This window comes from Candoia aspera, chromosome 1, assembly GCF_035149785.1.
Source record: "Candoia aspera isolate rCanAsp1 chromosome 1, rCanAsp1.hap2, whole genome shotgun sequence".
Taxonomy (NCBI): Eukaryota; Metazoa; Chordata; class Lepidosauria; order Squamata; family Boidae; genus Candoia; species Candoia aspera.
This window is the reverse complement of record NC_086153.1, coordinates 249,938,350-249,954,365: the sequence shown is the minus strand read 5'-3', so window position 1 is coordinate 249,954,365 and position 16,016 is coordinate 249,938,350. Positions and strand designations below refer to the sequence as shown.

Sequence of the window (16,016 nt, the reverse complement as noted above, 5' to 3'; positions counted from 1 at the left end):
AGGGGAATAACTTTATAAAACACTGGCTTCTAAGCTGAAAGAAAAGCAGCAATAAAATATTCCTATATTTCAACAATTCTCAGGGTAAAGTACATAATTCAGACTTAATAAATAACCTTTTTTATTTTTATACTTGATTCCATAGTGCTGATTCTATGGACTCTGATGATTTTTTGCATAAGATCAATCTCTTGAGGATCTCACAAGATCAGATTGCTAATTTGGTGGCTCTGTTATTGCTACGAGAATTAATATATAGTATTAAATTCATGAAAATAGGGAAGGCCTTTAGTTCAGATAGTTTTCTTGTAGAATGGTATAAGTTTTACATGGATTTTTTTTTGCTCCTGTAATGTGGAAGTACATAATCAAGCTTTTTTGAATGAAGTTTTCTCTATCTCTTTTTACGAAACTTATACAACCGTAATATTAAAGCCAGGGAAAGGTTCAGTAGACTATGCAAGCTATTGTCTGATTCCTTTGTTAAATGTAGATTACCTTCATTAATTTATTCTGTACAATCTGTCTGTCAGGTTCTTGGCCTCTGCCTGAAACCAAAAGTAATTTCTTTTCCCAGCATGATTCTCACAGTCCCCTTTAGCAATAATTTATTAAAAAGAATGGGGTTAGGTTACAATAATACAACTGAAATTCTTCTCAATGTATAGTCAATATATCTCAACATATATTACAACAGAAAGTTTCTCTCTCTTTCTCTCTCTCTCCCCTTGTTTTGTATCAACAGGAAAATTGGCAGGTGTTTTCACTAATAATGAAGAAACTAATAATCTCCTGAATTCTTAGTAGTCTGCGAACTGACCATTACACTGGTTTTATAAAAAGGCAACAAGCTTTGAATAATACAAAACTGTTGATCTGTATTTTAAAAATATAGGTGGAGACATGTGAACTGGCAGTAGTGGCTTTAGAAATGGGGAAAACTTTTGATATGTCGCATGTTAAATTTCTGGAAATTTTTGATAAAAATGTATTTCTTCTGACTGTTGTTAAGTGGATTAAAATATGGCATTTAAATATCTCAGAATTATTACAAATGATATTAATTTTTCAGTCATCAAGGATGTCCTTTATCTCTCCTCATATTTAAATTGGTTTTGAAACTAGGTCTGTTGTATCAGACAATCAAAGAATATTTTCCATATAAAGGTGGCTGGAGGAAACACAAATTGTTACTATATGCAGATAGCTATTTGAAAGAGGCAGACTGAGCACAGTCAATCAGTTATTTTTATTTCGGTCATTGACCAGCAAAGATTGAGCACATTTATTTAATACGTTAAATAAAATGGATTTTATTGAGAATAAGGGAATCAAGCAACTTTTAGGATATTTTTTTTGTCCCTTTATGTTTCATAAAATCAGCTCCAAATTGTGATAATATATAGACACAGGGCAGTCCATATGAAGGTTAGTAGTATTGAATTGGTGGGTGCAACCAGGGGATTAATATGCACCCACCCCCTTTTAATATGCACCATACACAACTCACACATGTAAAAAGAAGTAAGACTTTGATTGCTCTGGTTGCCCCACCATTTTGACACTTAATCTTCCCCTGTGGATGCCCCTTTATAGATACTGGAAGCATGACAGATCTTGCTAACCATCTTTGTCTTTGTGCAGAAGAACTGAAAGAGAAGCTAAAAGAATATGTTGATGAATTGAACACACGGAAACCGGGGTTCATTAAGATGGTCCGCCACAGCAAGCAAGAGGGGCTGATTCGATCTCGTGTTAGTGGCTGGAGAGCAGCTACTGCTCCAGTAGTTGCACTCTTTGATGCACATGTAGAATTCAACGTGGGCTGGTATGTCTTTCTGCTTCTAGATCTGTGTAGTGTAGTGTGTTTCCACTATTAGACAGTGCTGCAGGATGGAACATGAGAAAGATCTTCTAATCTTGTATTGAGTAAAGATACTGGATAAATAACAGTGGACAAAGTCCTTTTGATTGTCAGTTATTCAATATTAACCATCCATTGTCAATTGGCCACTGATTTCAGTGTAGTAATTAATGTATGTAAAAACTACATTGAAGAGTTTCACTAATCTTGATCAGTTGTAAACAGTGTTTTTATTCATGCAGAATAAGAATAAAGACTTCGGCCTTTCTGAACTGGCTTTGTTGATATTGGTGTTTAATCAAACCTGATTGGCTACATTTTATTATGATATCATTCAGCTCGCTACATAATCACCAACTGGTTGGTATCATGAAGCCAGAAGTAAGATTATACATATGTACGTACATACATACATATAATGCCAAGGCTTTAGTTATCAGAGCTGAATACACTGAAGTAAGGGAGAGTTCAAGAAAGATAATGATCATTAATCCTCAACTATCCTCCTACAGAAAGGTCAGAAAATGTAAGCAAGTGAAGAATGTGAGTATAATTTCCAGTATGAAGTTAGTTTAAGAAGTAAACATTTAGATGTTTAAAATGCAGCACTGTCACATGTGTATATCTCCACTAACAGCAGAGTAGCTAGTTAGAGTAGATGAAAACTAGTGCTAATGTGAAAGTTCAGGCTTTAACACCATTAGTAGTAACATTGCCTAGCTATACGGTAAGTGCAATGCTAAAGACTTTCCCTCCAATGTTTTGGACTGGAATTCCCATCAGTCCCAGGAATATGGTAAACAACATTAAGAGAATTTTCATCCAAAGGGGCATTATAAGAGTGGCACTCCAAAACTCTTGGAGGGTTCTCACCTCTGCTCTCAAGTACTTCTGTAAAATAGGAACAGTGTGAACAAAGAATGTTTTGGAACATTTTGGACACTGAAGCATCTGTTCTAAGGCCTATTTGACTGATAAAATTAATTTGTATGTACACTAACGGCTGAGGGAATTACTATATGTGGGCTATTTTATTAATGTTCTCCTACATTTTCACTTGCATATAATTTATTCATCAGCATTCCAATATACAAACACTGGGAGACAAATGCAAGATGTTCAGGTTGGCTGTATAAAGCTAAGAAAGAAGAGAAGAGATGAGTTAATTCAGTATGTTGCATTGTGCAATATTGCCTGTTTTTCTCTCATTCAGCATTGCTGCTCCAGTCCTTACTTAACCTTCTATTTTAAATAGTTTAAATTAAAACCCCAGATGAGTGCATATGATAGACTTCTTAAAGAGTAATAGGCAGTTTCGTGGGGCTGATCATGGTAGCACATTACAGAATTCCTAGAATGAGAAGACTTGACTCTTCATAAAATGGTTGCCATAGTTGGTGTGACTGGCAGCCATCTAGTGTTATTATTTACAACCTAGATATGGTTGACCTAGCAAGTGCGAGATAGATATACAGATGATCAGAACAACCAGAGTTTACTTTCAAAATATTATCTTGCATTTTTTCCAAGCATATTTTGTAATTATTTAGAACTTGACTATAGCTTTTAAAACTAGAAGCTAGCCTTTCTGGGCTATAAACATAAGAATGTGTCATGGTTGCCCCTTTAGGAGAAATTTTCTTCCCATCAGTGTGAGCCACACTTATTAATTTTTTTAACAATGTTATGCAGCCACATTCACAACAGACTCATTTGTTTGTTTGTTTGTTTGATTATTGTATATAACCACCCATCTCACATGATGTGACTCTGGGCAGTGTACACACAAACCATAAAAAACCATTTAAAAACTTTCAGGAAGTACAAAAATTAATATTATTATAAGAAGGCTAAGAGAAAGCGTCAGATTACGAACAATAGAGTCACCTCATCAGATCACTATTCCCTTGCAACCTCCAGCCCTGTTGATGCAGCCAGGTTTTAAGGAATTTCCAGAAGGTTGGCAGAGATGGGGCCAATCTCTTATTGATGTCATTAATAAAACAATATGCATCATTCTTTAGAAGTAACTACTAGTAAAAATTTAAGCTAGTGATTTAAATCCATATATTTACCTTGTAATATTTATTTATTTATTTATTTTATTTTTCTATCCCACCTTTATTATGTTTATGAATATTTTTCTTGATGACTGGAGTCCATCCAGTGAGGTTAAATTCTGGGCAGTAACAGCAGTAGTCGCAGAACAATATATCTGAAAGGCACCAAGCTGGGAAATGATGTTTGAATAATCCCCATGGGCTTCTGACAGAAGCTACACTGATGTTACAAGTATCAGGACATCATTGTGCAAATCCTTCAGTTATGTCATTTGTGCCAGTTGCATTGTGGCAAATGCAAATGACATAATTTGTGTCACTTGCATGATTACATCATTGTGCTCATGGCATCATGTGTCCCCCTGGCATGCCCATGGCTGAACCCCTTTTTCAACCATCTCTAGTTGGTTGAAAAAGACAATTACTCTGAGTTCATCCTGAGTACCCTTTCCCCATGTAGGTGGGATGGTTTGCAAAATATGTTTTCTTTTTCAACCTAAGTGGTTCAGACAAATATAATGCCTAAGTCATAATGCTCCACCTATGAAAATTCTAAATATTCCTTCTGGCTACATCAGTAAATATTTCCTGCCTATTTGTCCACTCAGGCTATAGTTTTAGAAACAGTCAAGGAACAGATTTTAGGAAACAAAGCACTATTTGAAGACAACAAAACCTTCATTCTTTTCAAATGCAATACCTAATGTGTTGGCTATCTTCCTCATTAATAGCTATAATTATACTGTATTTTGTATAAAAATAATGTCAAGGGAGGCATTTGCTACATGGAATCTAGTATTCCATTGCTATGGGAGCTTCACAACATGTTGTAATTAAGCTTCTGCTGTTTAGAACTTGAAAGGCCAGCACTGATTACTGTTGCAGTGTTGACTCCATTAGCATCTATCAGTTACCTTTAATTATTTGACCTTCCCATCTGTTATTTAGACATCTTAATTAACAGCTTCCCTGTCACTCACTTTTGTTTCTATTTTGATAAAAGACTTTAAAAGGATAGAAGTATTTATTCAGTAAACAATTTCTTACATTCTCTTGTTTGTATGTATGTATGTGTGTATATGTGTGTGGGCAGCGGGGTGCATGGGTCAAAGGTAGGAATCATCTATCACTGTTGAAACAAACTGATCATCTTCCTTTTCTTAAGGGCCGAACCGGTACTCACCAGGATAAAAGAAGACAGAAGACGAGTAATTTCTCCATCATTTGATAATATCAAATATGACAACTTTGAACTAGAAGAATACCCTCTATCTGCCCAAGGATTTGATTGGGAATTATGGTGTCGATATCTAAATCCACCAAAATCGTGGTGGAGGTTGGAAAACGCTACTGCTCCTATAAGGTAATGTGCATGTTTGAGCAAATTTTCGTGAAAAGCAGAATTAAAAGGCCAAAAGAATTAATAGCCAAGTTTTGGTCCTCTGATATGGTTAGATACTCTCTCAAGTTTGGTAAGCCAGCGCCTATAAGCACCATATGCTTGTCATGCCTATAGACTCCAGAATGAAATTGAAATAATTTTAAATTGTTAAAAAGATAAAATCTTCTGAAGTCAGCACTGCTTATAAGATATGTGGTCTCCAGAGATTTAGGCAGGGAGCACCAAGGCCATTGTGTGAGATGGTGACGGCACGTAGAATTTGAAAGGTTGCTGATCCATAGATCCATAACATCTGTACAATCCTCAGTCTGGCTCAAGTACACTGAAGCTGCTTCTGCAGTGTTACAACTGAGGCAGATGTCTTCACTTCTGCAATCATGTCTTGTAGTAAGTGATGTCACGTACATTATTCAATGAATTGTCCACAACTATCATATCAGCAGGAAATTGACTGGAAGAAGTATCAATTTGTTTTCAGCAACAATCCCTAGAGTTCTTAGTGCTTCCTGAGCTTGGTTGTTTGCTTGCAGAAGTTTCATTCCCCGACTAGGTAACACCATCAGTGCTGGTGAGTGTGGGGTTTGCTCCCTGTTTGTATGCAGTAGCTTGCCCGGCCAGTGTTGGGGTGTGTGTTTGTGTGTGTGGTTTTCTCCTTGGTAATTCCTTGATTAGGGTATTGTTTTCTGCTTGACTGTTTGCCTGGTGTTAATCCCTGCTTATCTGGGTGTTGGCTGCTGGAGAGGATGTATTCTGGTCTTTTTTGTTTTCTTCTTAGCTTTTTTATTTCCTTGATAAACCACATTTACACACCATTCAAAAGAGACAATTAAAAAAAAAAACTAAGGAGGAAACCATATATCCCTGATAGGTAGTATCATGTAGAAAAATTCTTCCATGTGCTTATTTTTAATTTCAATTTGATGAAAGAAAGTCATGGTTTGTTTGTTCGTTTGTTTGCAAAAGAGAAGAGTATTGTATGAAATATGCATGGGTGGAGTATTCTATTCTAGTCCTGATTTAGCTGCACAAGAGATGCATCTGGATGATCTGTTTTTCATTTTGCAGTGATCTCTCCAGCAGTCTGGCATCTTATGTTGCCATTAAATATCAAGGGAAGCATCATAAAGAATCACCTCCCAATGGACTTTCTTAATTTAGGAAGTGAGGGCAACCAGGGAAGCTTCAGACTGATGGAAAAACATGTAACAGAAACATCAGCATTAGCCTCCTGCCACTGCCAACAGTAAAGTAATCTCCAAAACTCCATCAAGAGAAATTCACAATGAAATCTGAGTACCCTGGGAATAAAGCAGCAAAATCTTTCACTGTGGCAGAAAACTTTTGAAATATCACAAGACAGATTTTGCCATCATATTAAGAGTAAATAAGAAATGAGATCACTGTTCAGTTCTGGACCAGTACTGGTATCAGTACCTGTGGGTCTTCTGGATTTCATACCCAGGTGTCTGCAGAGGGGTGGGGACAAATGAAGAAGGCAGCATCATGACAGTGTGACTGAAACCTCATACCTTTGGTATGTACATCATGACGTTGCATACATAAAAGTGGCAGAGCTTATGGCACAGCACTCCTCATCATTTTGATGAAAGCTTTCAATCCTGTGGACACCTCTGGATTTAAAGCACTTCCTTGTAGATCATAAAGGGAGATTAAAGGGAGATTAATCAGACAGATTGAGATATACTGGTCATAATGTTTAGAAACTCACTCCAGGACCCAAAGAAATGAAATGTCTAGGTTGGAAGTGTATGGCATAAGGTAGTTAATACCCTGTGGCTCTACTAAGACATTTTCACTTCTAGTAGAAGCATATTTATGTAATGATAAATTGAGATAATTTTCATGACATGGTCAATAACTTCAGCTAGACTGTGTCCCTCCTAAATAGTTACATAACCATGGTCAGTGGCTCTTTGATAGTTCAGTGTGCTGGCCAAATGCAAAACTGGTTTCAAATTGCAGTCATACTAACTAGAAATGGTAGCTGCTCTACATTTCAATGATACACTTATATGTAGAACAACCACTAACTGTGGTTTAAGGTGCCATGTTGAATGAGGGGTAAGGAGGTGATATATATGTTCATTTTAAACAGCAGGAATGGTTCAATGCTGTTTAGTTTTTCTCACCAAAATTTAATTACATTATGTAGAGTAATTTGATTATTTACAAGTAAAGGGAAGGACACATCTGGCAATAAATAGAATAAAAACGTGAATGTTTAATGCATTAACATCTCATCAGCATATTTTTGAAAATAGTTCCATTGCACAGTAAAAAAAAAAAAAAAATCAGAAAAGTGTTCATTACAGATCTGAAAGATAATATTAGTGACTGACTGACAGTTTCTTCATTCCAGACTTCTCAGCTTCCTGTAGTTTTGTTATCATCACAGAGACTCTGATCTGCATAAGGAGAAAGGGGAAATTTTAGGATTCGTGATTTTGGAAATCTTATGATCACTTCAGGAACAGATGCCTCCCTTTATCGCAGCTTGATCTTCATTGTCATGATGAATGCTAAATTGTTTCTTCTCTTCTCTAACAACTCCTGAACTCCTTTAATTAGAATCCAGTTGTCTCCATGCTCTTCTTTTACTCGCATAATGACAATAGTGACATTTCTCTCTTTCTCACCCGCATGTCAAAGTTTATACTAGGATGAAAAAAAAAATAAAACTCTTTCCTCCCTTGCTATATAAATACCATGTGGCCCTGACTCCCACTTCAACGCATTCCAAACTCATCAGACTGATTGCCCAAATGTCTGGATTTTCCTGAAGATAAGCTCAGGAAAGGCATGGCAGTAATTGAAATGGCTGCAAGAGGCACAATGGCTGCAAGCACAATGAAATGAGTTGTTGAGTACCATAAGCAATGGAGATGCCATGTTGTGTGCAAGCTGCACTGAATAAATCAGTCTTAAAAATTGTGATAGCATTGGAATCCAATACATGTTACCCAAATGTTACTGGTTTTACTATGTAGTTATCATCTGTATTTATCTGTGGCTGGCTACAGGCGTGTGTATGGCATGTGAAGGTCTGAATGGAGATGTACAAAAGAAAGAATACATGAAAGCACTAAAAGCAGACCGTACAGCCAGGATGGCTTTTCTGTAAGATTTCAGCTTATGCAGTGTGTGGGGAAAAAAATTCCAGAATGAATATTTCTGAGAAGAGACAATAGGGGGTGGTGCTCAGAAGAAGAAAACCATTTTCAAAACATGTTGTAGTTCTCAAAACAAGATCCAGTTCTCATGTGAACTGGATATGGCTGGTGAAAAACTACCAGGAGGCATGAGGAGAGTGCTGGGCTGGAACTGTCCAAGCTCTGTTGGAAGTTTTAAAAGTGGATGGGAACTGTAGTACTTTGGAGCCATCACATAGAGTGAGGTATCATGTATGGTGGGCTTGCTGGTTCAGTTCTTTTGGAACTCACATCTTGTCTAGCCAGCTACATTTTCAGCTGGATCCCCCCCGCCGTTTCTGTGTGTGTGTGTGTGTGTGAAAATTTAGTTCAGTAAGCCAAAAGGAAAAAATGTGAACTTGCATTTGCTTTTATATGTTTATATCTAGGTAAATATGAACAAATAGCACTGGAACTTTTACAGAGATCATCCTTACATCCCTCTGTGAGATTGTCCTGTAGCCCTATACCAGAAATCTTTGGAGGAAGCAAAATAGGTGTATAAATAAATAAAACTATAGGAAAACTGAAACAGGCTCTGTGTTTATAAGCTCTGTCCTTCAGATATTAAAGTAATGTCTTACTCAATCTGATGCCCAAATATTAGATTCTGATTCAATGACACAAAGGTGCTTTGGAGCACATGGGGTACTTGTTTTGCAACTCCTTAAAACAACTGTGCCTTTTTCAACTGTTGTGTGATTCCCTGGAAAATATATGTGCATTTGGTTGAAGGAGTTGCAGACAGGTGCTATCTGTCCATTCCCCTGCATCCCAAAGCATCATTTGCTTTTGAATCTGAAGTGCTATACTGCTCTATCACATATATAGCAAAGACACCCATGTTGAAGTTTTCATATATTTAACAGTGTGTACATGTTAGCACATAAGTGCTATTCCTGTGTTATTTTCATTCTCAGTCATGTGAAAGCCAAATGGGTAATACCATATGCATAATGCAGAGTTTGCCCTGCCTGCTTTTGTGATTGCTTTGCCAACTTTTTATAAAACCCACTTAAGGTTGATGCAAGCTCAATATGGAAAGGAGGTACAGTAAAATCATGGAAGGAAGAGAGCAAGATTGTGATTGCCTGATAGCTCTTCCCTTCCCTTATCCATTCATTTACTGAAAATTGTAAACATAGCACACACATACAGACACATATATAAATTGTGGTAGAAATTTGGTTGCTGTTCTCAGTGCAGTTGCATTTCCATGCGTGTCATCTTAATAAAGCATACGCATGACATTCAGGCAGCCTCTATATCCGTATCACAATCAGTCAAAAATGCTGGTCTCCAGTCATTTATTGGAGAGCAAGTGATTCCATTACTTTGGAATCATCGGAAAGACTGGCATTGGTGTCCACATAGGAATCTTTGAAGAAAAATGAGGTTTCCAAAGGAAAATTAGGATAGCAGTATAATAAAGCTAAAAGGGACGTGGTGGCGCTGCGGGTTAAACCGCTGAGCTGTCGATCGGAAGGTCGGCGGTTCGAAACCGCGCGGCGGGGTGAGCTCCCGTTGTTAATCCCAGCTCCTGCACACCAAGCAGTTCGAAAACATGCAAATGTGAGTAGATTAATTGGTACCGCTTCGGCGGGAAGGTAACGGCATTCCGTGAGTCATGCCGGCCACATGACCCGGAAGTGTCTATGACAACGCCGGCTCCAAGGCTTAGAAACGGAGATGAGCACCGCCCCCTAGAGTCGGACACGACTGGACTTTACGTCAAGGGAAACCTTTACCTTTACCTTTATAATAAAGCTATCTGCTTATTATTGAGAAAGGATCGGGATGGAGACCTTAACACAATTTCCCCAACTGGTTTTCCTTTAGTTGTGTTGGGCCTTCAAGTTGCCTAGAAGTTTTGAGAAGGAGAGGCCAAACAGTGGGATTCTTCAGAGGTAGAGACCTGTATCGGTGGAATTCTTCAGTAGTTTTATCAATATTTATATGTTTTCATGCTTAAGTCCCAATAGAGGGATGGGAGGCTATATAAATTGATTAAATTAATAAATAAATACCACAACATGGAACATCTCACTAGTGTTAGAGATGGGTATTGATTTTTAACTAGTCCAGAAAGGAATATCTTTGTTTATGTCAAAAAGCAAAGTTTATATAAAGTCCATGTTAATTTATCGTATTGCTGAAGATGAGAGAATGAACTGCTCTGAGTTCATGAATGTGGGTTTGCCTTAAATGATATATATCCAAAATCTATTTGTATGTTTACATTATTGCTTTTTTTTTTCAGGAGTCCAGCACTGATCGGATGTTTCATGGTAGACAGGGAGTATTTCCAAGAAATTGGTCTACTAGATGAAGGCATGGAGGTCTATGGAGGTGAAAATGTGGAACTTGGGATCAGAGTAAGGAACCATAAAAATAAACCAGTTCTTTTAGTTGTCCTTGGTATCTGCAAGCAAGACATCACAAACAATAAATACAAAGAATTAGAAATATGCATTTTTACAAAAAATTAGATTTTTTTGATAAAAATAACCATTAATTTCAATGTTGGCAATAACATTTTTATGTATTGAAAAGCTGAAGAAGTCAAACTTATTGAATGCAAAAAGTATATTCCTTAGTTGGTTCTTTACAGTGCATAACATATTTGGTTCCTTTCATGGAAAAAGTCAAAAACTGTATCACCAAATTTTATAAACATTTGCAGGAACTGTTACCATCAGATAGGTGTTTGATTGTCTTTCAGAAGATAAAAGCTTGGGAAATAGGAAGCTGTTTGTTGTTGTTGTTTTTAACAATGATTCAAACTGGCTAATGGTGTGATAATTCCCCCACTTCATTCATTACTGCTTTTCCTCCTCTGTTTCTGGTTTTCCTGATCCACTAGGAATTGATAGGTTAGCCCAGCACTCTCCATATCTCCCTCGCTATGAAAGGCTGAGGGTCAATCAAAGGGTGTTTTGCCATTCTCCTCCTAGGGTGAACCTTCTTCCGGCTGGACTTTATAAGACTTCAAGTGTCCTAGTGTCTCTCGGTTCTCACCTAATCCTTCTTCCTCTCACCTCCATCAGTTTCCAGCCAAGTTTAAAACTATTAAAGTTTAAAACTTTTGGTTTTGGGGATCTTACAACATGAGCCATTCAGTGCTGACTGTGTAGTTGGTACAGTAGACCAATTCTGTGCTGGTCTGCATTTCACCCCCATCTCTACAGCAGGGTGCTAGCGTCTTCTAAAACTTTGTTTTGAAGAGAGAAACTTACTATAAGTGCAAATTATCCCATAAGCAAACATCTGAGAATGGCATCCTCTACATGCTTTCTGTTTATCAAAAAGTGCTAACTTAAAGAATACCTAAGAAGTTGTAGATTATTGTCAGCCCTCCCAGGTAACCAGACAGGAAACACAACCAGATGAGCAAATTCTACTTTATTGTAAGGCTACATTAACAGAACCTGAAAGTTTGAAAATACAAATCTCCCACTGTCTCTTTCTACAGCCTGGTCAATTAGGGCAAATACTTCCTACGTTCCTTTCTCTGTTAAGCTGCTGTGGGCTTCTCCCTCTTTTATCTGATTATTCCCTAGGCAGAATCTCTTCCCCTCATCCCTCAAGGTTATTCCCACATACCATTACAGTTATGTCCTAGATTCAGTATTATTCCTTAATTGATCAATAAATTGCTTTCTCAGCAACTGAAGTAAAACATGATTATTTTACTATTATGAAAAATAAGATGTTTAAAGTCAAGAAGATAGCCAATCAGTAAGCCATTATATCATGCTGAAAATAAGACTAAAACATTTGAGATTTTGATGTTAAATCAGCTTGTCAAAAGATATCTGATTATCTTTTGTATTAGCTCCTTGAATATGAATTTTCCAATCCATGATTATATGCTCATAAGGTTTTAACTGTAGCATATTACCATTTTAATCGACACTAGTTCTGGATCATTGCATTGTTCTCTAATACCATTATGCTTATCAGGATATTCACCTGTATCTTTTGGCAACTGGCATATTTGATTACTCTTTGGATTCTATGAGTAGTCTATAAAATGCAAGGTAAATGAAGTCAACACTTTAAACAGTGAGGTTTTCTCTAGTACAAGAGGCCTTTTACACTTATTCCTCTTCAGATATTTTCTTTCCCATTTTATCTAGAAGACCTTGGTTCCCAGTGCTGGCAGCCATAATTCTTTTCCCTGTTAACCTCCTAGCAGCTGCTTTACATTCTTGGGGGTAACACTTTCACTTATCTTGTTAGCATCTTGTTATTTTAACAATGGCTACAGATTCCAGATGGCTGCCTACTTTTCTGCTCCATAAAGTCTTCTAAAAAGTATTTCTGTTCCTGATTCATTGATGATAATGATGATGATGTTATGGGGTTCCATTTAACATCCCCACTAAAAGTATTCCTAGAAAGACAGCAGGATTTCTTCAAATAATTTTACTAAAACAAGGAGGGGATCACGTTATACAAAGTTTAATTGCACACATTGGATCTTCACCTTCAGTGGCTTTTATAATCATACTTTATAGCCAAATTCTAAAAACCACAATCCATTTCAAGGCATGGCTGATTGGGTCGAGTTTAAAAGAAATAAGCTTCTGATACATCCTATCATTCTTGGTTGGTCAGAAGCTTGTGCTCAAGGACCTCTGCTGGGCCCCATAGTCTTCTATCTGCCATAAGGGTCTTATCTGCATCCTATGTCACTAATCATCTGCATAAAACCATTGAACAGCATTATCCAAAAGCCTGAGCAGCAGTATCACCAATATGATAGTGACACACAGCTCTCTCTATAATATCCGCATACTAATCCTCTAGAGGCTGTAAAATTCCTGAATATGTTCTTGGAGGCATTTCTGGAAATGGACAGAAATTCTGGGTAATGTTCTTCTCTGGATAGAAGAATATGATTGTTTTCCTTGTAAACAGCCAAGTCCATAGTTTGGAGGTTATTCTGATCTTCCTTTCTGTCTTTCTGTCTGTGTTAACCGAGTATCATTGGTGGAAGTAATTCATGTCTTTTACCAGCCTTGGTTAGCATGTTAGTTGTGACTGTATATGGGGAAAACTGAACTGAGTCAATTATACATGCTTTAATTTCTTTCAGACTGTACTTCTTAATGTAATCCTTGTAAGAAACAAGCTTCACTTTCTCCAGAATGTGGCTGTTTACATCTTCACTGCAGCTAAGTTACAGGGTTATATTACAATGCATTAGCTGGCTGTGCATTTCTGGCCCAATTCAAACCCCTGTACTGACTTTTAAACCTTTAACAGATTAGACCCAGCTGAATCAAAGGACCACCCACGCTCATATGATTCTGTTTTAATATTCTCTCCAGATGACCTTCTTTTTGGCCCATTACTAAGATTAATACCATAACAGACTAATGGGAGGAAGGGGTGTGTGTTACAGCTGAATGTCCATTACATGGCAAATGGTTTTTTTCACATGCATAACATATAGGTAATATATGTCAAATGTCTATAAAATGTACAAACATTGTGCAGACTGATTCACCAAACAATGGATTTCAATTCAGATTACACTCAAGTCTGCTGAATTATGGTCTATAAAATGAAGGGTTTACTGTATTGGCTAGCACCAGTGAGAGAAAAGGGCCCTAGCTTGTGGAATAGCCTCCCTGAGGAAAATTAATGGGTGGCTTCACCTGTGGCAGCTTTGAAAAGTTTAAAAACATATTTGTTCGCTCTGGATTTTGATTAAGTGGTTTATTTTAAAATGGATGAAATTTCAGGTGCTGAATTCTACTATTCTACATTAAAAGTCATAGACTTGTAGAATTGTGGTGGTTGAGGAGACTACAAGGATTAAGTAGTCCAACCTTTGGTAGTGTCTACCCTTAAAAACATTATGGGAAACCCACGATCTCCATAAGTAGATTGTTTCAGATTTTGCCATCAGAAGGTTTATCCTTATATTTAAATGAAATCTAGACAGCTGCAACTTACACCCCTATTCCTTTTCCTTGTTTCTGTGGCAATGTGAAATAGTTCCTAACCATCTTCCCTTTGGCCCCCTTTTATGTACCTGGACACTGATATCATATCTACCCTTAGTCTTCTTTTCTCTAGAATGTACATCCCAAGTTCCTCTGGCTGTTCTCATATGGAAGGTCTTCAAGTCCCTGATCATCCAGCCTGTCAATGTCCTTCTGGAAATGTGGTGCCCAGAATCTTACACCATACTGCAGATATGGTCTCATCAGTGAAGAGTAGAGGGGAATAAGTACTTTGCATGTCTTAGATGCAGTACTTCTTCTAATGCATTGCAGAACTGTGTTAGCCCTTCTAGCAGATGCTTTACACTGCTGGCTCATGTTCAGCATGTTGTCAGTGATCTACCAACGTCCATCTCCAATGTTGTGCTTCCAGCCTATGAATCCTCCTCCTTGTACATGTACCCTACATTTTTCTTCTCTAAATGTAGTACTTTGGTAGTACCCTGTTGAAAGCAAGACTATGATGTTCAAAGGCTGCTGAGAAATATATTTAATAAAAGAAAATTAGGAAGGCACAAATGGTTATGTAAAACTTCATACACAATGGAGGCTGCAAAAGAACTCTAGACACTTTCATTTTATACTCCCCTAATTCCTGTTTTTCCTTGGACTTGTCAAATTCTTTGCAAAGATACAGTATATCAGAGACAAGAGATGAATACATCTTCCTTAGCAGCTATCAGTGAGTCAGGACAGAGTCAGGACAGCTCCACAGAAAGCTGGTTTCTCTTTTTGAATTTGTGCACTGTGTGTTGAGCTGAGTGACTTGATAGTTCTGTACACTGGCAAGGAATTTGATCAATCGTCCATATGAGACTTTCCTAATAATTTTCATGACAGAATATGGCCCCAAATCTCTCAAGTAATATGCTGGGCAGACAATTCAGCTTGTCCAGCGTGCTGAAGTTAACACTGGTGGACAGGGCAAGATAAAGGCGCATGGTTTTGTGTGACTAAAACTTTGGAATATCTGCTTGATCTTTTAAATAAAACTCAGTGTTATTGTTATCTCTCCACAGATGCCCAACCTGACTCATATAAAAATATTTTCACATTTAAAACTCTATAGTATGCAAGGGTAACAAAAAATTCTGCTTCTAGCTGCATCAAAATACATTACAGTGGTGTAACGGCATCAAAATACGTTACAGGGCTATAATGAACTGATAATTCTAACGTTATACCTCTAGCATTTCACATAGTACTAACCTAAGTTATAGCTGATTAATGAATATTTATAATGCAACCTTATGAGAAACAATACAGTAGATGTTAGAGAATGCAAATGTATCCTTTTGTTTTTGTCCCCTTTGCAGAATAAGTCTGCAACTAAGAAATGAGTCTTGGGAAAGTTAACAAGATCTCCATTTGCTCATGAACAATACCTTCCAAAATGAAGGGAAAAAAATTAGTACATAGGGCGTAATTTTAAAATACGGTTAGATTAAAAGTCATGGATCGATA

At 37.3% G+C, this 16,016-nt stretch overlaps 1 protein-coding gene across 2 annotated transcripts in view; it reads left to right on the top strand.

Moving 5' to 3' along the window:
* GALNT18 (polypeptide N-acetylgalactosaminyltransferase 18) overlaps positions 1 to 16,016 on the top strand; it is a 299,862-nt gene that overhangs the window by 215,344 nt on the left and 68,502 nt on the right. The window contains exons 4-6 of one of the 2 annotated variants that reach the window (XM_063289471.1): positions 1,648 to 1,828; positions 5,090 to 5,287; positions 10,796 to 10,910. In XM_063289471.1, coding sequence (XP_063145541.1) covers positions 1,648 to 1,828; positions 5,090 to 5,287; positions 10,796 to 10,910 — 494 coding nt within the window. Of the gene's footprint in view, positions 1 to 1,644; positions 1,829 to 5,089; positions 5,288 to 10,795; positions 10,911 to 16,016 lie in introns of both variants that reach the window. The other variant, XM_063289470.1, reaches the window with a different exon arrangement.